We start from the raw sequence: 23782 nt of genomic DNA on the forward strand, positions 1-23782 counted from the left end.
GCGAATATACAAATAATGAGTTCAAATGTTCCCTTTATCTACGATTAAGAGTTTATCTATTTCTGTATTTATGTTTAGAGACGCTTATTATTGAAATGTGAGCTGTAAATTTGTTGAAGCTACATTGTTAATTCAACAATACTAAATATGGGGACCTATTATTGCTTGTGGTTGTAGATAATTCTCGTAATCTACAACCACTCCAAAATTTTATCAGTTAAATAATCTTATAGGATTTAAGAATGATTTTGATAGTCGAGGTATTATTGGACACCAGGAAATGGAGAGAAAATCTTACAAAAAACGGAGAAACAAAACTGTCTCATAATTATTTGACTTTATTCCTTGGGGATCTCTTGAAAACTGATCATGAGGATGCGTGAGGAAACAATAGATTAGATTAGGTTTTGCTTTATTTAACTTTAATGCTGTTTAAAAAATAAATATGTCTACAGCACTGGATTTCAATAAAAAAAACACATTTTAAGACACAATCCAACTTTTTATTGAGGGTTTTTTCAGTTTTATACACAGCCTACACCTATTCACTATAATTCTTTACAGTAGAAAAATAATGTTTGGATTTCCAGACTATGACAACTGCAGTCACATTTGGAAGAAGTATTCAAAATCATTACTGTAAAACAAGCTGTGTACGCAGGTCAATCTGTTATAATCAATCATGAAAGCATTCTTATAACACTGGTGAGTTAAAGTTTTATCTTTCATAATTTCCTTCAAACAGCACACAGAACAGAGGACACAGAGAGCAAAATAACAAAAACAAGATATAGATGATCTCTCTAGAAAAAAACAAATAAATTACAAAAAATGGGCAATTACACACCAGAGTAAACTGAAAAGGAAGAATCCGTTTAAGTGTTTTTTTAACAACAGGAAATGTTGAAAAAAAAAATTGAAAGTACATAGAGTGTTTGCGATACAGATTTCAACACAATGGAAGCAAAACTGGTGCGTCAGATAAAGCAGCTCTTTGGGTTTGTGGAACTTACTGATTTAAAAGTTAAACACGACTATCTAATTCGCCTGTAAATAGTTTTAGCAATACACCATGCAGCGAGAACAACAGAGAATTTATCCATAAAGTGATGCACATTCATTTTAGTCACAAAAACACAAGCAGACATCTCTACAGCAGCGCTGGGTGTCACATGGTGAGTGTGGATGAGCCGGAGACGGCTAACTTCAGTTGAACAGCATTCAGTCAGACGCCCAGGTGCTTGTTGAGCCTGCTGAGAGCGTCACCCACGATATCAAGCTCGTGCCGGAGCTCCTCAACCACACTGTTGATGCTGGGAGTGTCTTTCAGCACGTCTACGCTCTGAGTATAGGGGTTATATCGAACTGTGAAGGGACGCTTGATGGTCTTGGCAAACTCCCTGGAAAAAAAAATTGCATGCTTAGATATATGCAAAGATGCCAAGATAATTTTTATCCTCAGTATGATGCAATATTATGAAACAAGAACAAACCTCATCTTGACTTTGGCTTCCTCAAAACTGTCTGACACAAAGTAAACATCCTGAAATGTTGTGATGATGCATTCCTGCTTGCTTGTTACTTTGGGGTCAAAAGGCATTATCCTTGCATTTCCAGACAGCGCATGCTATAAGAAAAAGAAGAATGTGATGAAAATGCTTGAAACTACGTTAATGCTTGCATTTGGACCATTATGTTCAATAAAAATGTCTTTTAATTGTGTTTATCAAATGTAGATAGTCAAATGGACAATACTGTATGTTGTAATTATGTTAAATTTGAAACCTTTTCCAACCAAATGATGTCAGAAATAAGTTTTTGAATTAGGCTGCACTCTTTATGCTCTTGACGTAATGTTTCCTACCTTAAGCTCACTGATTGATGACAGCAGGCCCGCTCCATATGCTCGCAGCTGCCCTTCTTGTTTGCATAGGCCAAACTCCACTGTGAAGAAGTAGCACTGAAACATAGAAAAATATAAGAAGTTACAACAGCAAAATTTAACAATGAACATTTAATAAGGTTCGGCTGAAAACGAGAAACTCACTGTGGCCAGTTTCTGAACAGAATCATCTGAGGCCCCGAGTGAAGCAAGACCAATCTCCTGAGAGAACTGGGCGAAGCTGGGTTCTGCTAGCAGCGGAACGTGTCCCAGCAGTTCATGGCATGTGTCCCTGTATGATGAAAAATAACAGAATATTTATCCCTACTGCAATAACAATTTATTTTCAAACAAAACAGATAAGTCTACTCACGGTTCTGGCGTGTACAGGGGGTCAGAGCTGTGCCGCACATACTGGGTACAGTGGAAAACCCGGAAGGCCAAACCAGCAAGGAAGTCCCGTGGGGACAGGTAACCTGCCACAGGTCTGATGGTGAATCCAGTTCGTTCTGAAAAAGATGGTTTAATAAAATGCTTGTGACTACATCTGTAAATAATGACGCATTAAGGCTTGATTGAAGATGGTTTAAATGAAAATTACCTTTGAGGAAGCGGGAGACATCCTCCAGCTGAGGGATGTTATCCTCCCGACATTCACAGTATTTGGACAGCAGTGGCAGATTCTTCAAGTATTCCCGGCAGGCGTGGGTGGGGTACAACTTGTTCAGCTCCCTGTACACAACACCCCAAGTCTTCACTTCCTCCTCTGTGAACTCAATATGAGGGATGGGATCCCCACTGGAGAAAAACACAAAATTCTGTAAGTATTAAACGAAAAAGAACAACAGGCTGCCTAATGTTGCACATGATTTCTCTGAACTTTGATGTGGCTTTCCAGAAACTTCCCACACACCCACCAGTCTGTGCCATGAGCTTTGGTGATGCTTTTAGGGAATTTACTGGTTAATTTTTACTGTTTGCTTTACTCAACCCACCAAATGCTTTCCAGAAATTTTGTAAAGAAACCTTTAGGTTTCATCAAAGAATCTGCTAACGTCTGGGAAAGTCCCTGGCATGTTCTGGAAAGTAAATACAAAGCTTCATGAAAGTGCAAGGAATTTCCATTTAATTTCATAAGAAGTGTAATTTAATGGAAATTGTAAATAAGCTCCAAATTACTTGAAATTGTCCATTAAATTCCAGGAAATTAAACAATAAATTCAATGAGAGTACCAGGGAAGCACCTTGTCTTAGTTATTTGAAAGAACCTGATAAAGTCATGTAAAATAGTCAACATCTTCACTTAAAATCTAATGAAAGTACTTTGTAAGTTTTGGAAACCAACCTCTTCTGTGAAAGTAGTTGGAAAGTTTAATGATAGTACCTGTTTGGTAAACCTGCTAAGTAACTACCCTCAAAGTTCTGGGAAAGCTACATATATTTAAAATAGTTGTTTGAATACATAGAAACTCACTGTCTGTAGGCCATGGCAAGATCAGCAAAATACTTTCGTCTTTTGCGGTAGACATTGTCCTTAAAACCCTGGAAATGAGAAGCATAGCTTTATAAGATTGTGCCTTAATTCGGAGGGTTTACCTTCTGAAAACCATTCAGTAGTCTGATACTGTACCGGATGGTCGGCATCCAGCTCAGATCCATACATCAGGACACGATTAGCACACTTGTCCAAGTCAGATATCTTCTTTGGGAACCAAGGTACATCGTACATATCTGAAAAGAATTTGGGAGGATGTCAAAGAATTAATTTCTAATGCACTTGAAACAGATTTTAAAAAAACCTTGTCACACTTTAGACGTTTGCTCCTCTGTCTTTACCTTCTTCAAGCAGACAGGAGTTATCTGGAGGGTCCATGTCCACCACATTCACATGCTTCCGGAGCAGATGGATGATTTCGTTCAGTTGTTCGTGGTTGCTGTCGCAGTCCACAAAAATTTCAAACTCAGAGTTGCGCCTTTTGGATTTTCTGGACTCAATGTGTATGAGGTTGACATGGTTTTCCTGCAAGAAACAGTTTTAAAAAAAAAAAAAAGCATATCATGCTGATTCATTTTTGCATCAACGTCACAAAACCAATTGATGTCTCACTCACTGTTCAAAAGGTAATCTAAATTGAAAAAAGGGAAATATTGTTAAAAAATCGCTCATACTTGGAAGAGTTTGAGAGCCTTCACAAGTCCTCCAACTTCATTTTTCAGGGAGAAGATTATCGTTGCTCTCCCTTTCTCGGATGAATTCTTCTCTGTGTTTTCTTCGATTTTTGTGAAGGTTGACTTGTTTATCTGTGGATCGAAACCAAAGATGGGTAAGCTCTTGAATCTGTGTTCCCGAAAACGCATGTTACGCTCGAACCAAAGCTTAGCGCGTGTAATGACGTGAATGCACAACTTCTAATCACTTAAGAGCATCGAGCGATCCGAAAAATCCTTCGAACATCTTGTCTCGTGTGCGTGAGTCACTCGCACCAGAAGAAGTAAGAGTCAAAGACTGTCGAAGCTGGAAGCATTGAAGGGTAAATACTTTGAAGTAATAATATGCTCTTCTTAGAAATTCACACCGAAGTTAACCGCAAATGTCGAGAGGATTAAGTTTGGGCTGAGCGGCGCCACTGTCCATTTCAGCACGTTGGACAGCGCTCTCACGTTGACGCACGGCTGCACACGCCAGGGGAAAATTCACATAATCCTGTCAGATTGTTCCGAGACGGCAGCGCAAAACTAATCTAATTTAACTGACTGGAGCGTTTTTTAATTGACATTCAAAGGCAGTTACGATGCGATTCAGAACTCAAATTATTTGCAAAAAAATTTCTATATTTCTCACGCGGATTTTTGCATTAGGATTACAGGTGGAGATCAGATGCAAGAAAAAGTCGAAACGACCTCACTTAATCTCTTCCTACCATGTTTCTTCCCTCGTTCATGGTGTAAAAGGCGCGGCAGAGCAGTTTCCCGCTCACCCTGGTCCTTATCGTCCCACAAAGCATTAGTGCATGGGAGACTGGATCAGGACGCTGGACAGGGGTCAACTCTTTGCGTCTCGGTTTAACGAGGATGAACTTGTCTCTGTCTCAAAGAATCGCCTTACAGCAATCTCATTTAGAGAGCGGGGAAGCCTATTATTAGCACCCTGCGTGTTGAAAGCTCATCAAACGCTTTCTTAATCACCCGTTTGAAAACTGGGAAGTGAGATGAAACTGCTAAGGGAAAAAGTATATATCACAGCTTAAACATAAACTTTTTGTTAACATTTTTGCTTATCAAGACTTCAAGTTCAAGTTGCTGAAACGTTAATAAAGATGAATTACATTACTTGTGCTTTAAATGTGTTTTCATCACGTTTTTTGACACCATTCAGAAAGAAGAGTATTGGAATACATGTCTATAAAGAAAATAAAAATACAAACTTTGTATGCTTGGATTTATAAGACACGGCTGCTACACATGCGCACACATCTCTTAATGTGAAACGTGTCTTTTCCACGTGCGGACATTGAATACTTAAGGTAAATAGCGGCACATTTCTCTGCTTTTCTATCGACCTATTAAATGCATTTAACCCGCTTAAACCTTGACGGAAATTTCAATACAAAACGGCTTAAATTGATCTGCGCAAAGTAAAAGATTAAAACGAATCGACTGTCCAAAAGTTGATTTCTTAAAGTAAAAGTTATAAAAAAATAAAATAAATAAAAAAAAAAAAAATAAAAAAAAAAGTCTTATGGTTTCGGTCCGTGCATCAATGTCTCACCGGAAAACATGTAAAAGAATCAACACTGTAACATTTTAAAATTGTATAATTTAATTGCATACCACTTTTCTTACCTCATTGTTGAGTAGCTTTTCCTCAAAGCCAATGTTCATAGAGTCAAACGATCGTCCTCTGCGTGGCCCTTCCACCTTATTCGAGTACATGTTAAAGTGCTCCGGTTTATTAAGGGGTTTTATCTAGTTTTTACTCAAGTGAATTACCTAAATTAGCCTACGCCTTCTTTTTTTTAATGGGGGGAGGGGAGGTTCTTTAACCCCGAGAAGCAGCGGACTTTGCTATTTAACCACACAGAGACACAGGTGGGGGCAATAATCTGCCCCACGGCAGCAAATGGAAAAAGAGCAGCGCCTCCCACGTCATTGGGGGGAAAAATGTCTTTTTTTTTCCATCCAAAGGTCTGAAACGACATCAGAAAGATCAGTCATGAATATAAATTTTACCTCAGGGATGAAATGAAAGGATAAAAGTTAAAGTTTGTGTTTCAATTGTCGTGCAGTGGACATGAAAGTTCAATGTTATTGTGAGATAAGGAAGCAATTTTCATATTTTTCTGAATTCATTGGAGTTTGGCTTACACTAATATTGAACATGAAACACGACAAATTGCATCTGTAATTTATGTTTGTGCTCAAACTGCTTCATTTTCAGAAAATGATTCAAAATGTCGTTTGTTGATCCCTTAGAAAACATCAGGTTGTAAGAGGATTTAAGTGTAGCCCACCTGACTTTCTTCAAGTGATGCAAACAGCCCCCTCTTTTAAAAATCTCCTCCACTGCTCTGTAAGCTCTCCTGGCCTCTAAACATAATCTGCCTGTTTTCTTCTCTTTAACACCCTTTTATAATGAGGTCAACACAATTAGTGAAAAGGGTCTCAGTGGCTTTGGCCTGGCAGGATCGAGATGACGGAGCATTGAGCGTATAAGATCTAATTACTTTAAACAGATAACAATTCTTGTACTCTAAGCTTTAGTCGCCTTACACACAGGACAAAGGCACTTTTAGCTTCTCGCTGGGTCACAGCTCTCATGCACTGATACATGGCTGATTTACATACTGTTTTGTATCAGGTGGGTCTGCTCCGTGTCACTCGTGATATGAGCTGATGCTTTACACAACCCAGGAGGCAGTCAAGGGTACTTCCCCTAGAACTGAACCCACAAGAGAAATTAATTCTGTTCTCCTCATAAGCGTGTCAACACCTATTACATAATTTATTGTGATGTTGACATCACTGTTTTAGACCATATAGAAGTGTGAGTAAACCGATTACTTGACTGAGCCATTACAACACAATAAAACCAGTCCACTGAAGCTCAGGCTGTATGTTGTTGTGCTGCAAGATGAACCTCTTCCTCAGTTCAATGTCTTTTGCAGCCTGTGTCAGTCTTTCTTCCAGTATTGCTCTAGTATTTCTCTCCATCCATCTCTGAATCAGATCTGATCAACTTCCCTGTCTCTGGCTTAAGAAAAGCATTGCACCATGTTTCATTGTATTTGGGATAATGCTCATCATTATTTCTTTATCCACACTTCATTTTCACATGTAGGCCAAAAAGCTCGACTTTGGTTTTATTTGATTATAGAGCCTTCGTGCTGTATTTATTTGGATAGACTGAACAATGTTCTGTGAAATGTTTATGGCATTCGTAACAATAATAATGTTGATCTTTTGTAAATTTTGAATTAATTAAGACTGCTGGGTTTTAATAAGAAACATGTCCAAACTTAATTATCCCATTAGTGGCTCTCCATTGGACTTTTATCAAGAGATGTTGAGGATCAATCTAACATATTACAGAAACTTGCAAATATTATACACTTCATAAGTCCAGTTATACAAATACAAAACTAAATGATGGACTATATCTTTCTAATAGTAGTTATTAGAAGTCTTGTGAGGACAAAACCCAGTGAGAGCTGATTGGGTTCAAGATGCACTAATGTGCCGTGGTTTTCATTAACCTTAGTCACAGGGTAAAGCTCTATCAAACTCACTTATTGCTACATTTTCACAGATGTGACGTCTCTGATGCAGATGCTCTGGTCATGTCTTTGATCTTCTCTGATTGTTCAAGAGTCTGGATCAGATCTCAGCCCAAGATGTCCTGTATGTCATGGCTCATTCAGCTTAAAATACACAGTACAGAAGTATGGCTACAGCAAGTGTTTTTTTTTTCCTCAATGTGTCTGAACAGTATTAAAAGTGTAAGCTATCTGTTCACTAAGAGGGTAATTATTATGCCTCAAGACAACAGAAAAAGTGAAGGTTTAAGGTGGTACACTTGTTGCAACATTTTAGCCTTTAGCAGTCGTTTTTCAAAAAATACCTTAGGATAATTATTAGGAAAAGCTTTCCATCTTTACCCTAATGCATTTTGTTATGCAAAATATACTTTAAATTGATTAAATAAACATAGAACATAATATTTTCAAATATGTACATTGATTTATGTTTTACTTATTTGCAGCTGGAGCTGCTATGACATTGCATTATGCTTATTGTCATGTGATATTGTGATTATAGCATTCCCCAGTCTGTATGAGGAAGAAAGAGGTGAGACATAAAGTAAGTACCAATTTCTTCTGACCCTCACCTTTTGTCATGAGATATGGATCCCGGATACAAACAGCCAGAATGAGTGCTGCATGTCTGCAGGGCGGCCAGTGGTGAGGAGTAAAGTCACTGCTTTTCCACATCAAAAGGAGTCAATGGATGTTGATCAGGATGCCTCTTGGGTGGCTTCCTTTGGAGAATTGCCAAGCACATTCTATTTGAAGAACAAACTGGACAAGACCCAGAACTTAATGGACAAACTATAATAGTCCGTCTGGCCTAGGAATGCCTTGTGAGCCCGCAGAGATGGGGAAGATGGTTTCCCTCCTGGACCTGTAAGCTCGATGACGTGATTTGGATTGTAAGTGGGAGAAAACAATGGATGGATGAAATATCGTGATGATGAGAGTCTGCTGACATGATAACTATAATTCTGGCCTTTAGGGAGGCGTGCCAAGAAGAAAACCATTACTGAAATAAAACCAAAATAAATCTCATTTGCAGCTTACTACAGTCAGTGTTCAGTGTACAGCGAAACATGTGGGAAAAGATCATGTGGCCATATGAAACCAAAATGTAACTTTTGGACCTATACTCAAAATGCTATTTGTGACAGAAAACACTGCATATCAACCATAAACAGTATCCCAACCATGAAACATAGTGGTGGCAGCATCAGGATGTGGGGATGCTGACAGTAATTGAAAAGATGAAAAGCAAAGGTGTCCACTTGAGATAAGGATACAGTCATTAGTGATACTTTAACTGTGTAATTTTGGATTATTCAAAGAATACCTATCCACTCCATGGTACAAAATATTTTGCAAAATAAATGTATTAATTGACTTGTAGAGTGTATTGAAAAAATACCAAATAAATAGACAGTAACTGTTATTGTTCTCCACACTGCAATTAGGATTATAAAGCATGACTTTAGCAATATTGCAATATGACATTTTCCTCACTACTCTTGTTTTCCACAATCAACACTCATGGAATTCACAAAGTCTGACCAAATATTGACTCCAAGCAGATTTTTGAAATTGTAATTTAGTAGACATTGATATTGCAATAAAGATTGTAACAGGGATTATTACTGAAATTAAATGCAGATTTAATACGCACTTCATTCAGCTCCTGCTGAGACTATAGGCATCAGACCATATCAGTAATCCTGCCTTCATGTCACTGCTGCAACACAACCTAGCCCTCAAGCCAAACATTGATTTTAAAAAGCTCTGTAGAAGAAATAAGGCATTTTAAAATTCAGCATCATTAAAACAAGGCTCATGTGTGAGGTTTGGGACAGACCAAGCCTCACATGTGTGTCTCTGTGTGTTAAAGCTTCAGGCTGGCCAGTCTGTCCCAGTTCTGTTCACTCCAATCAGACAGATTTACTCACAGTGTCTGATCATCAGACCGCTCGACAATTCCCTGTCTAATCTCTGTCCATGGTAGTAAGCACTAGAGTTAATAAAGCCAAAAAGTGAGCTGCTTCTCACTGAGCATTTGGAAGATGTGTAATAAAAGATGATAATTAAAAAAAACAGTTTCCTCTTTTCAAACACGCTACAGGGAGTCAGAAATTACAACTTATGACTAAAGATATTTAACTGAAATTTACTGGTGGCATTAACACAGCTGTAATTAAACAAATGTTAATTTATCAGGACACAAGAGAAAAAGATACTCAAGGTTAACAGTTACACAAATTCTAATCTAATGGAGATGTCCAGCTTTATCATATTGCTTTGTTAAAAAAAAGCATTATAAAGTTTTAGTTATGGGGTAATAATACTCATGCATTTAGCTTTGAAATAATCTAAGCATTTTGTAACTTGGCTGTTTCAAAAGCAGTATGCCACGGTTCTTCTTCTTCAGGGCATCTGATCTTGTTTTCCCATCACAAGTATTTAAGTTTCCAAATATCTAAGGTTTCTTCCACATCAATAGTTTTCCAGTCCTTCACCTGATTACATAACTAACTAATCAGAACAGTGAATAGTCAGCTTGTGCACACTTCCTGTGACTGGAATGCTCTCCTGTAATTAGCCCCTAGTCTGTCAATGCAGAGCAAACAGCAGCATCTGCTACTGGCTATTGGTGAAAGGCATCAGTGTACACAAGGACAGGGGGTGAACCGCACCTTATAAACACCTGCAACATTCAAAATAATCCTTAGATAGTATAAAAAGATGTTACCTAGATTTAAAAACATCTAGGTACTTAAAAAAAACTCCTCTAAGTGCTACCTAATGCTCACTGAAACATATTTTAATGAGCTATTAACATAAGAAATATTTGTCTATGCAAGTATTTTTATAGTGTGTTTTGTTATCACATTTATTGCCCATACTTCAGTTCAAGAAATTATAAATGTAATAAAAAGAAAATATTTTTACAAAGCAGTATTTTTTCTTTTGTGTTATTAGCTGGTAACACAAACATTTACAATGTAAATGTTTTTTACTGTAAATATAAAGTATTTCTAGAAAATTCACACCAGATATAACAACCAAAGTAATACACACACTCAAACACATCAAAGCAAATTATTGCTTAGCTTTATGTAAGGACGTGGAACAGGGTACAGGACATTTAACACACAAAGGAACAGGAAATGCAGAATGGCATAGAAAGCCAAGAAATCAGCTAAAAACTGCCAGTATTTAGATTTAGATTGTTCTGCACAAATTGGTTTCTAAATTCTGAATATTCCAGTGAGTGACCCTGTAGCCAATATCCAGAAGCAGAAAGAACATAATTTTACTACAAACCAATCACAGTTAAGAAAAGCATGTTGGAGATTGCTCAACCTTGCTGAATGTCTTAGTGCGACGCTCAGGAGGAGCGCAGCAGATGTCACGGGCAGACACCATGTTTGAAAGAGAAATGATTCTTTACTTCACCCAAAAACACCACGCCTAAAAGGATACTTATAGGTGCCTACATCATGGTGAGAACTGTTCTGGAAGTAACTCTTAGTCAGTTTTTTTTTTTATGCAGGAACCCTTAATAATAATTTTATAAGTGTCACTTTCAAAGACTTTTAATGAATGTTCAGCTTAGAAAGGATACTGACTCTTTCAAAGTCAACCATTTTTTTAGCTCGGCACACATTAAAACATGCTGATAACTGTAAAAAAAAAATACTGCTGAGTCATAGATCACAATTTGTACAGATTAATTGGTGTGCACTTTATTATTATAATTTTCCAACCGATAAGCCAGCAGAAAAAAAGTAGAGCAGTGCTGTTAAGACAAATTCAAATATTAGCATTGTGTTTACAAGTGGTAAGGGTCTGAGCGTGTGATGTTTGGGAGATTACGTAAAATGAACGTTTCATTGTGAGCCTGTTGACAAGAGACGGAGGGCGGGGAACTCAGGAAATGAGCCGAACTGGGCTTTGGTTGCACCCACTAGCATCATGTGTCTTTGTTAACACGCCTTCTCCATGCAGGTGCTTGTGAATGGGAGAGTCCTCCGAATCAAAGGAGAGGCTACGTGAAAGTCCACACGTATTCCCTGTCCTCCCTGTGAGACGTGTGACAACTGACACCACAGGATCAGGGGAGGACATGCGAAGAATAGGACATTTATAAAAACTTTTCTCCATTCAGGACAGGCTGGATCTTATGGGAAATTGTTTTAAAACAGATTTATTTTTGTTTTATTTGATTGTATTCAATATATTCAAAAGCCAGAAATTTAATTATCTAAATATATACAAAGTATGTGACATGCAGTGCAATGTTACTGTGCCTAGCAGCTTAATCATTTTAAACATTTTAGCCTCACTGGTCCCTGGTTTGCTATGACACTTTAGTGTTATGATGTATTTCTTAGATGTTTCTTTCATTATATTTTTACTGTTAAGTGCTTTGTGAGTCCTGTCTGAGAAAGGCGCTATGTAAATAAGATTTACTTTTATTTTATTATCACATATTATTATTTTATAAACACAAAGGAGACATGGATTTTAAAAATAATAAAATGCATAAACAAAAACCTTAAGTCATGGCATATTCATCACTCTTTAGTAATCCTAAAATAAAATTACCTGAAACTAATTGCTTTTATATATTTAATAATTCAATTCATTAATTGTGTAATTTATCTCTGTATAAATCCAGATGCGCCGTGAAGGTTTCAGATGTTTGGTCTAAAATGTTAATGAACAAAAAGCTCTTTTTTTTATATGGAAGAACGAAGAAAAAACAATTCTCAGTCCCTAAAACACAATTAAGTTTGTGGCTGTGAAGTTCAAAGGTATGAATAGTTTTGGCAAGACACTTTGTATTCTAACAGGGTTTAAATTTTCATCAAATTCAACAGAAAATTCTTGTTTGTTCAAAAAACAGTGAATCCTTCCTTTGGGTGTGATGTAAAAGGAAACTTCATACATGACACTTCACATTAGCATCAAATACATCCAAGTCATTTCAGTGCCTAGTGATGTGTAAGCTATATGCACAGGACACATAGCTACCACCCAGCTGTGTTTTGTCCATGAAGTCAGATTACATCATGCTGCTGAGAAGACTGGCAGGCAAACAACGAAGTTTGGCAGGGCAGTGGGAAACATCTGGGCTTCAACTGTGATTTTCTGTGACATGAGTTGCCTGGCAGCAAGGCCTGCAGACAGAGGAGAGTATCCGTCACTGTGCACAAGCCGTCGTGAAAGTCCAAGCATGATTAGCTAACTTGGTATTTTTTTCCTTATGACGACAGTCATGACCTGCATGCAGTACAGGTCAGAGCAGAGGTGTTCAGAGAGATGTTGCACCACCCACCCCTCAAAAAAAGGATGATCCTCCGTTCTCACATCCAACATTACCACCCAGGGATTTCCATTAGAAAGAGTGTTCTACATATCAATCCCAGCTTTAATTAAAGAGCTGCTATATTCAAGGGGCCTTGGTGAGCCTGCTGGAAGTACGCAGGCTGCTGGGCTGTTCTCCATGAGTGAGCGAAACGCTTCATTTGGAAACCAGATGAGTTTATTGTTTGCAGGCTCAAAGCCTTTCATCTGTTGTTTTTGTTTTTATTCTTACCAAGTGACTGTCACCCTTTGGTAAACACTTGATCTCGTCATCAGCATCATTACTCATACGCTTAAAAAAGGTGACTCAACGCAGTTTTGTCTTATGTGGAAATGTACACTTATAAAATGCACCTGGCAAACATTTATTGTTTGAAACATGAATGTAAATAATGAGCACCGGGCTATAAAAAAACATTTATTTTTAGGTTTTGTGACACACAAATTAAAAGGTGGAGAAGAACATTTCTACCAATTATTAATGTCATCTTGGATGATCTTTGTTTAGTCATGTAAAATAAATGTTATTTTACTGCAATAAAAGCAACAACATCATTTCTCAGTTATGATTGCTGCTTGGAGACATGGAGCCTTGGCGAAAATTCAAACTGGGAGACTCGACCAGCTTCACCACATCATCTAATCACTACGCCCGACCGCAGCCAATCCGGACCGGAGCTTCACGCCGCTCCAGCCAATCGTCATCCAAAGACACCTTCAAAAGTCCGAGCTACCCTGGGGTCTTCCTGCTCGTCAGCCGTGCTTCGACCCACCTCCTCCCCTTCTCCACCTTCACCATGAGGGTCGTCGTCCAGGATCCCTTGTGCTCTTCCTCTCCAAGCTCCGCTCCACCACCAGTTTCGGTCCCGGGGGGAAGACTATCTCGAGCTCGCCGAGCAGACCGCCTGCTCACGGCGATCCTCGGCTCACGGTCTTCTGCCGGGTCCGAGCGCCAAAGAAATTGTACCATTAAATCTTTTTAACTGCTATTTTCTTCTCTGTGTGAGTCTCTCCAGATTGAAATGGACGTTTCTTTGTAAAAATAGGTGAAAAGAAATTACCTTGAAAAAAGTTAGTCTTTTAAGATCCAATTTTAAAAAGCATAAAAACAGTTAATGGTATACATCTATATTTTTAGGAATTGTTAGAGAAACCACCAAATGTGGTACATCGATTGAGTTAAAAGAAGAATTATTAGATGTTGGATTTATTTTTCCCCACTTCTCAGTAGTTATGCTCCAAAAAAAGTTTGGATTTTTCCAATATTTTCACTGCAAGTTTAAGCTCCAGCAAAACCATTTTAAACAAAGGGTGTCAATAAAAGTGTCCGTCGCCATTATAAATCCTCAACTAAGCAAAACCCCCCCCCCCCAAAAAACAAGGATGTGTCTTTGGTGTCCTGTACTTTTGATTGAAATCATATTGGCCTACTGTTTGCTTTAAAAATTTTATCACATCATTACATCAATGATTCAATACAGGGCACATACTGTATAATCTTAATAAAAAAATAATTAAAAACTGTAAAGCACGTACAGATCTTTAATTTTGCCAAGATAAGCAAATCATAGATCAAGTTATCAAAAGAAATGATAAAGTTTACCATTAATGATAATGTCTATCGCATGGAAATACAAATATTTGGAGAGGAAAGACTAGCTGCTATAAAAAGCAGCAGGAGACTGAGTGAGAGCTAACACTGATCAGCAGGAGCCTCAGACAGGAAACTGTGTCCTCATCATGTCTGCCAGTTGAGGATCAGCCTCTGACAACGCAGCCTGCAGGTGCTGAAACTGTACAAGAAAAGAAAAGGGGAAGGGTGGAAATAACATGTTTATTTTCCACAGGAGGTGGTGTGGTGGGACAGATTGTTAGACTAATTAGACAGCAGGTCTAAAAGAAAACTTCTCAATATAAATAGCAAAAACAGGAGAGGCTTTTACTTAGATCATAACTAATGTTATTTGTACAGGAGAATTTAAAATCTCTTTTTGCACAATTTTCTATTAATTTGAAAACAGATCTTGTGTGACAAAAGTTTATTCCAAGAAATGCTTAACGTAAGAAACGTGAAAAGCCTATGTGACATCTCTCTCCAAACCTGTGTAATTGTTAGAAATAAGCCTAAACTGAAATTTTAATTTTACACTTACCTGTACTGTTTTCACTCAAATACATTAAAGTGACTTTTCAGTGTCATCTGACACTCGTTTACATTACATCTGGCTTTTTATAAACATCAAACTTTAAACACTCCTTTTTGGTCAGTTTGATAATATTGTTGCGCATTGAGAATGATATATCAATCTGTGCTTGTAACAATAGCTGGCATTATAGCAAAGAAATGAAATAAGATCAATTCATAAAAAAAAGAAGAGTTCAAATAGTAATATGTCTGAAGAGAGAACTTACAGAAGTCTTAAAATTGGGAAGCAAACAGGCTGCAGCTGCTTGACAGGTTTTCTGTGTCAGGTTGTCATTCTTTATTAAATCTGCTACCGTGTCCTACAGTGAAACAGTACAGAAACACGAGATCATTTACAGTTATACAGCTATGTGTCTACTGATAATAGAAAAAATGGCAATGTTTAATTGATCTGTGAGATTACCTTTGTAATATTAAGGCAAATGTCAGCTAGAAACTCTGAGGTAATCTCTGCAAGAGTCTGCAGCTGGTCATCATTTGCTTCGTCTTTGTTGGAATCTTCCCTTTTGGACTCGCTTTGATGCTGGCACACCCGAAAGACTGACCCAATCAGAGACAGACCTGGATGGGGGGGAAAAAAACAAACAAGTTAAAATTATATGAAGAGTAAAAGTCGATCTGGGATATCAGTCCAAAAAGGCTTAAAAGTGTTGAAGCAGGTGGAGATGTTTGGAAACTTACTGGTGTCGTTTCTGCTGCACCACAGATTCTGGCATCTATAAAGAGCCTGCAGCACAGACAGCGCCTGAATTAAAATGCTTTTCTGCTCATGCAGGACAACCGGAAGATCATTTGGCTGACAGAGGTCCTCGCACACAACGTCACTAACAAACTCCCACAGTGGTTTGCCAGGTCCATCAGGTGCCGCTGGGGAAAACAATGACGTAATGTTTTTTTTTAACTTGGACGTTTGAACCTTGAATCTCTTGAGACTGAAATCTGATGAAAGAAACATTACCAAAAACCTGAATGCCCTCCTCTACAGTGGTGAGAAGTTGGAAGATGTGAAGATAAACCTCCAGACCATTGGGACTCTCAGACCTGCGGAAATATAGAGATCAATATAATGGAACTTCACATAAATGTGGCTTTTTGAAGCTGTTGCCAAAAGACAGGTCTGTGACTGCATAGTGAAATCATTAACATGCTACAAATAAAAATCAGCTTTGTTTTTTTAAAAAAAAAAATACAGCTTTTGTAACACTAGTGGCATTTATTCATTAGTAGTTGGTTGTGAAGAAGGATAAAAAGAGAAGGGAAAGACATGCAGTGAAGCTCAATTGTCAAATTAAGGGATTTTAATATGCGTTTGAACCAGTCTGGTTCAGGTTGAAAACACAACTTCAAATAAAGATAAAGTTAGTAAATACAAAACACAATTTTAAAATGATGGTTTAATTGATTCAAAGAGAAAAAAAAACAACTAAATAAACCTGATGCTAACTGAACCACTCCACATGCCTTGCTGTGCTAGGAAATGATTTATTCTCCTGCAATGCCACTTTCCAAAGATCATAGAGATAAGAGTATGTTTGACATACTCCTCTTCATCCACATTCATTAACATTTTAGATGGTTTATTTATTATTAATTTATTTGGCAAGGACAATGCTCAACAATTAACATTTCTGTAAATATCTGTTGACCCAACCTGATCAACAGGTTGATCCTGATGGATACTGCACCTTATCTATGGCCATATGAACAATGTTCCTGTTGATTTTTATATTTAAGAACTGAGGAAAAATACAGCTGCTGAGTAAAAGAAAACTTTTAAATGCAGCCTGTTAATGTTAATAAGAGGTGAAATATTCAGCCAGTGTTAAAACCCATCTCAATGTCTTCAAAGAGCCAAATTATTAATATATCCATGACCATAACCAGAGCATGCAAATGTCTGAACAGCACTGTGTGTGTATCAATCACTGTGGTCCAAATACTACAAGGTTCAACTGGAGTCAGGTAGTGACCAGATCCTGTTTGTAATTTTTACAGCTCTTCCCAACAGCTGGTGAGTTGGCTGGAAGTTGACAAGGAAGGGAGTACGAGCCAAATCTTTAGGTCTTTTCCTGCCCTAAAGGCATTACGTGCCAGCATTTTCTCAGCCACTGCTTCTCTCCTCTTTATTTTTGCGATATATTTAAAAGGTAAAGTCAATATTTTTCTGTGGAACCTTTCTATGTCCAAATACAGAAATGGAAATGTTAGCAACACAATGAAAGGCATCGGATCTGTAAGGAACGGGTGCAAAACTTGGATACCACTCCTTTCCTACCTGAGCTGCTTTGCTGCCTCAAGGAGACACAAGCTCAAATCCAGATTGATATCCCCATCTCGCTCCTTCTCATCACTCGGCTGAGATGTGATCCAGCACTTCATTAATTCTTCATCAAGGTCAAACAGTTTGTCGATCAGCTCTCCCACCTTCTCCAGCAGATCAGCTGGATAACGCATATAAACATAAATTAGAAAGCAGGCAACAGATATGTAAAGTTAAAGAGAAAAACTTCAAAATCACAGTGCTGCAAGAAAATGCAAGTTTTTTTTTAACAAATACAAGTAATCAGCAAATAAATAGAAAGCATAAGATGAAAGTACAGTACTGTTAATAGAACTGCTCATGATGAAACAGAGGCTGGAGCACACAGATGTCTGCTGTTGTATTCGCTGAAGCCACAGGGAACAGAAGTCTTTTTGAGACAAACAGGTCAATAGCAGTCTGCAAACAAAACGAGAGGAATTAATGTCACTCTCTTAGTTCCTGATTTTCATTAGTTAGGGAAGATTAAAATCATACCTGCTGGTTTCTAGAAGGGTTGGGGGATCAGCATCTCCCAGAAGAAGCAACAGCACAGCACTGTGGTCACACCAGGGAGTTGCATTAGATATCAGAAACATAGCAGGAGCAATTGCGATTATTAAACAATTAGAGATCTTAGTTACCACTCACCCCAAATCCTCGTTTTGGCTGAGAGTCGCACATGTGTCCGGAAAACAAGCAATATTCCCAAGGATTCCTACACAAATTTCCTAGAGAAAGAAAAAATTATAGACATAATTGTTCTAATTATGTAAGAAAGTTGAAATAAAAACATTACTCATAGTACTGGTATTACAGGAACATTTATTGATCATTTAAGATTGAAATCTGGCATGAATGAAAAGTATTTCACTCACTGTAAGACGTGGGCAGCGAGATTTGGCTATGACTCCAAGAAGGATATCAGCAGCTTTGAATTCTTGTAGGAAACCCGCCACGTCCTGCATGCATTAGGGGTCATAAGCAGCAAATATTAAAGCTGGATTATTGTTACATCATGCCTATAAATTCAACAGCTAAATACACTGTGAGAGCAGATCTGCAAACTCCAGTTTAATTCCACGTTTCCTGATGTAAATCTTCTTTAATTTTAATATCTACAATCTTTACAACAGATCTACATTTTAGGCACAAATGAATTGAGATGTTTACAATTAAGTTCATAAATGCATTTAAGCATTTTTTAAGTTTAATGTGCAGCAGAATATGGCTATTCAAGTAAGGTAGATACTGCACCTTATCCATGGCCATATCCCAAACTTTGCAAAGATCTTCTTCCTCATCGTCAGAGAGCTGCATCTGATCTTCTGAGTTCTCTTCTGAATGCTCTGTAACCATCTGCAAAACAGTGTGAGTTTACAGAGATTTACATATTAGGGGCAGTGCATAAAAAGAAAGGATGCTCCAAATAACTTCAAAGTGTGTGCAAAAAAAGGAAACTCAAGAGATTTTTGGCCCGGGATGAAGTTTTGTTGCTAAAAAAAGAAAAATCCTATTTTGTTTGTTCCAAATGCAACTTTAGCTTAGATTATGTTGGCCTTCTATCTGCGAGTCCTAAACTTAAGACACACTAAAAGTTAGTGATTAAGAAACATGATTTAGCAAGGCAGTCCACCTACCTGAATGAGTCGAGTCAGCGTGCTGAAAAGCCAGTGCTTGCTGTAAACGGTGTCTCCGATGGCATCCAGATCTTCTCCCTCGTCTCCATCAGCTTGGTCCGGGGGTGGCGACGGGTTGCGATCCATATGAGGAGACTGGAGCCCGGCTGGAGGTGACGATCTCTCATTTTCTTCCGGCTCAGCACCATCAACACCGCTGTCTTAAGGAATAAACAGAGACGCTTAATATAAATCACAGAGCCTTTCAATATCATTACAAACACAGAAACACAATGCAATATAGAATCAATAATCAAAACAAAGCATTAAGTCAAGTTCCATCCATAAATTTGTAATTGATTACATTTCAAATACAATTCTAAACAGGTGGGTTTTTAGTTGAGATTTAAAGGAAGTCAGTGTTTCAGCTGTTTTACAGTTTTCTGGAAGTTTGTTCCAAATTTGTGGTGCATAGATGCTGAAAGCTGCTTCTCCTCGTTTGGTTCTGGTTCTGGGGATGCAGAGCAGACCAGAACCGGAAGACCTGAGAGGTCTGGAAGGTTCATACAACAACAGCAGATCTTTAATGTATTGTGGTGCTAAGCCGTTCAGTGATTTATAAACTAACAACAGTATTTTAAAGTCTATTCTTTGAGCTACAGGGAGCCAGTGGAGGGACTTTAAAACTGGTGTTATGTGCTCTATCTTCCTGGTTTTAGTGAGAACACGAGCAGCAGCATTCTGGATCAGCTGCAGCTGTTTGATTGATTTGTTGGACAGACCTGTGAAGACGCTGTTGCAATAATCAATACGACTGAAGATGAATGCATGGATGAGTTTCTCTAGATCTGGCTGAGACATTAGTCCTTTAATCCTGGAAATGTTCTTCAGGTGATAGAAGGCCGACTTAGTAACTGTCTTTATGACATATGAATATGAATCTTGTTAATGCGGACTTAAGAGATCATTGCCGTAGCAGAGAAGCACGAATGTTTAAGGAATATTATATAGACTTTCCTTCAGTATTAAGCTATTATTTTAATGCTAAAGTACAAATAAATTAGTTTCTAAAACGTTTACGTGTTAAATAGTAAAACAGATCCACCGAAGTATTCCTGCAATAAATATCACCTCAATTAAAGTTATTGTATCAGTTTCAGAGCTCTTTTCCTGTTAGTTTTGTTAGAAAAGTATATTGTTAAACCCATAAATATGTCGTGGATTAGAATAATCCAACGTTAGACGCCTATAAACCACGTGATTTTAGCTAATTAAGCCTCAGAAACTATTCACATTTGGTAACTAGACATATTTAAGCTAGTTGCCGTCGTAAGTCGCTCCTACAGGCAGTACTTTAACATTAAGTGTCAAATATAAACATGATATGTTTAAACTTACCCATGGGGACCGTTCTGAGCAAAGAGATCTGGTTATTTAACGTTACATTAAAGTTTTAGAAGATTTTAAATTGCAGCACCGCTCAATTTCAAACAGCCTCCATGTATGATGGTCACATTGGCTGCGCATGCGCGTCTAATCTTGTTGTGGTTGAAAACTTGAATGTAAAACAGATATCGCCCCCTGTAGGTAGAAAGCGGAAGTGTCAGGTCCTCCTCAGGGCTTACTCAAGTCTTCTTTCTCATTGTTTAAAAAGGACTGTTGACCTCTGAATAATGAAAAGGAATTACATAAAATGGCAAGATATAAGAAACTACCATAACTGAAGTTAAAAGTCCAAACATAAGTGTGACGATAGCAACTATAGGAGTTCAGACATATTTTATGTTTCCAACCTCTTTTAATAGAAATGTGTTGTCCATTCAGTCTGTGGACGTCAATATCTCTTTTTACTAACTCGCTCTGTTTAGTGATTGACAACAAAAACAGCATTTACATGGTAGTAGAAAGTTTGTAAGACGTTCAGAATAAATTTGATAATGCAAGATGTTCTCACCTCATCCTCAGTGTCACTCTTTGTGTTTTTGTTGAACATGTTTAGTTGACCCAATGTGAAATTGATCTTTAGATTAAGCATTGTGAGCTGCAGCCTGTGTTCACTTCTGGACACAAAGTGGAAGTTCACACGTTGAATAAGGGTTAAGCAGACTGTTTGAGCTTTGCAGTAGCAAAACTTATAGTTTATGTATTAGGTAAGTGTTACCTGAGTTGTTTTAGGATTATTCAGGATGAAACACTTTGATTAAGCTTGCATAACACAACCTTACATTCAGCGCTTGCAGTTAACACCACTAAAATGTGTCAAATTTTGACCTACTTTATGCAAATTATTGAAGAAAATAAGCCACACTGTACTTCAGTCAATGTTTTGACTGAAGTACCTGTATTTAGTTGATTTAGACATTAGACATTAACTGACTGTAGCACCATACAGTCAGTTACTGTGAAACTGTGAACTTTCGCAAGTTCACAGTTTAACTTTTGTTCTTTAATATATCATTGCTCATCTTGATAGACACTAATAAGATAAAATATTTTCCACCAGCTTGAAATTAAACCACTGCAGCAGATGTCCACTGTATTGAGTTTTCAGGGCATCTCAGGCCGGGCTGCATTTTGACGCATGTTGTTTTATGGGAAACGATGACAAGTCCTGGAGGTTAAACAGTATTGTCAACAATCATTACACAAATGTTGAAGTACTGCGTGTAATCCACACTGTCTTGAGATAATTCAGAGTGGGCAACATCCTCCTTCAATCAACAGCAGAGTAATAACTACAGAGCTTTCTCATTTCACAGCTGTCCTGGTGTAGGAGTGGTTCAAAGCCCTGTTTGCACTTGGAGGAGCTTAAACCTGATGATATTTGAGAACATACCAGCTAGCTTTGTATTTGTTTTTAAACATATAGCCTTCCAACGTGAAAATAACTTTACTTTAAATTGTAAAGTAGGAAAATTTTACAGAGAACTTCCGACTTACTTCTATTATAGCTCAAGGCTGTCACTCTATAAGCATAGTCCCAATATTCTGCTATTTTGATTAATTTTGATAATGCTTTACAAATCAAAATGTGTACATATGAAAAGTTTATTCTTCCATTTCCATTTTTTCAGTCATTTTGTGCTCTTACTTTTGACAGGAATTTAAATAAATATTGTTTATAATACAGGTATATTTCTGTATTAGTTTTAGTTTTTGGTTTTGTGCTGTTTTCTGTTTGTATTTGTTTTCTTTTGGTTTTTCTTAAGCATTGTGTGTTTTTCACTTGAAAGAATGGAAAGGTTAAAAATGACTGAAATAAATTCCAATACAACACACAGAAACATGCAGTAAGATGAAAGAAAACTTTGGAAAGCATGAGGAGGAAAGACAAGGTCAGTAAAGTGCAGTGATTACATTGGAATAAGATCAATGCCAGATCTCATTCATGTAAACTGTGACTGCAGGAAAAGAATTATGACAATCAAGGATGCAGCTCTGTCATTTCAGAAGTGCATCCTGGTCCATTCATAGTTCAACACAATTAAGATAATGAAATGGGTACTATAACTAGAAGAGAGCAAATATTAACTTCTGGTGACGTACTTCTGTGTTATTCAACCATCCATTCTTTCATTGAATGCACTGAGACAGACTTTTGTGACTTTGGTCAAAAAAAATAAATAAGTAAAACACGATTTTGGGGGTTTAACAAAGAAGAAGGGTGTGAGACTAAACAGAATTGGTTCAGGATCAGGTTTTGTATCACAATTTTTTATTCCATCCCTTTTCACTTCCTGTCTATCCAAGTAAACAAACTATTTTATAACCATGGGCCTAAACCATTAACATATGCTGTTTTGAATTGCATAAAGCTTTCAGAAATGTAGAAAATAATCAGAAACAATTACTATCTTCTGAGAACTCTGAATTATGTTCTCCATAAATTTAGTTGTCTAATGAAATATGATGGGTGCTGCTCAATTCTCTCCTTCACTGTTTTATTGAATCTTACTTCAAACAGGCATGGAGTCTGATAAATCTCTTTGAAAGTCTGCACATTTGAGTATATACATACTTTCAAAATTTAAAAAATGTTAAATAATTTTCTATAACCTACGCATTGTTTATCATAAAGAAATGTGGCTACATAATTGAACATGACAACAACATCTATCATCATGAGGTCACTTAGGTATCTTTTTTGATCAGGGGTCATGATATATCCTTTTTTACGAGTCAACAGGTCAAATTTCTGTTCTGGCCTCAAAGTTTTTCATACTAAAAGTTAATTAAATAACTAATTTTAGTGTTAATAACCTTTGAATGTACCCAGTTTAGCATTTTTCTAAGTTGTGTTTCTGTTGTAATTTCCCTGTGATATTATTAACCTTGCAATGTAAGGTGCATTTAGAAAAGAAACAGAAACAGTCAAAGAGATTTATTGGACTCCATCTCCATTTCAAAAATATTCCTACATAAAGGGCAATTATATTTGTTCAATAAAGAGATGAGGAGGATATAAGAATAATTTATATTGGACTTTTGAAAGGCGTCAGACAGTCATGCAAATGTTTGCCATGACCTGGCAGTAAAACTTCATGTCCCATTTGGACAGAGGGTGTGAACAAAGAAATTTTGCTGTCTATTTAAATGGCAGCCAGGTAC

The 23782-nt window shown here is 37.4% G+C and overlaps 2 protein-coding genes across 2 annotated transcripts; both read right to left on the bottom strand.

Moving 5' to 3' along the window:
* Nucleotides 1–481: 481 nt before the first annotated feature.
* tph1a (tryptophan hydroxylase 1 (tryptophan 5-monooxygenase) a) lies at nt 482–5926 on the bottom strand. The gene is made up of 11 exons (XM_032577419.1): nt 5726–5926; nt 4052–4183; nt 3719–3902; nt 3513–3613; nt 3357–3424; nt 2484–2680; nt 2256–2391; nt 2048–2174; nt 1865–1960; nt 1494–1627; nt 482–1400 (listed from the first exon to the last, which is right to left on the bottom strand). Exons 1-11 carry the CDS (start codon nt 5813–5815, stop codon nt 1226–1228), a joined length of 1440 nt encoding a protein of 479 aa, XP_032433310.1. The 5' UTR covers nt 5816–5926; the 3' UTR covers nt 482–1225.
* An 8646-nt stretch (nt 5927–14572) lies between these two features.
* saal1 (serum amyloid A-like 1) lies at nt 14573–20698 on the bottom strand. The gene is made up of 13 exons (XM_032550433.1): nt 20573–20698; nt 19196–19395; nt 18813–18914; nt 18434–18517; nt 18207–18286; nt 18054–18113; nt 17860–17975; nt 17532–17697; nt 16215–16297; nt 15938–16123; nt 15660–15817; nt 15463–15555; nt 14573–14843 (listed from the first exon to the last, which is right to left on the bottom strand). Exons 1-13 carry the CDS (start codon nt 20574–20576, stop codon nt 14766–14768), a joined length of 1410 nt encoding a protein of 469 aa, XP_032406324.1. The 5' UTR covers nt 20577–20698; the 3' UTR covers nt 14573–14765.
* Between the last annotated feature and the right edge of the window lie 3084 nt (nt 20699–23782).

This window comes from Xiphophorus hellerii, chromosome 2, assembly GCF_003331165.1.
Source record: "Xiphophorus hellerii strain 12219 chromosome 2, Xiphophorus_hellerii-4.1, whole genome shotgun sequence".
Taxonomy (NCBI): domain Eukaryota; kingdom Metazoa; phylum Chordata; class Actinopteri; order Cyprinodontiformes; family Poeciliidae; genus Xiphophorus; species Xiphophorus hellerii.

Bases quoted from the DNA above. Each gene is read 5' to 3' on its own strand.
- tph1a (XM_032577419.1), bottom strand. From the start codon at position 5,815: ATGTACTCGAATAAGGTGGAAGGGCCACGCAGAGGACGATCGTTTGAC. The intron at 1,628-1,864 runs GTAGGAAACATT...TTTTTCTTATAG, and splicing joins CATCAATCAGTGAGCTTAAG to CATGCGCTGTCTGGAAATGC. The intron at 1,401-1,493 runs GTTTGTTCTTGT...TTTTTTTTCCAG, and splicing joins GAAGCCAAAGTCAAGATGAG to GGAGTTTGCCAAGACCATCA.
- saal1 (XM_032550433.1), bottom strand. The intron at 18,518-18,812 runs GTGCAGTATCTA...TAATGCATGCAG, and splicing joins GGGATATGGCCATGGATAAG to GACGTGGCGGGTTTCCTACA. The intron at 16,298-17,531 runs GTAGGAAAGGAG...ATATTTCCGCAG, and splicing joins GAGGCAGCAAAGCAGCTCAG to GTCTGAGAGTCCCAATGGTC.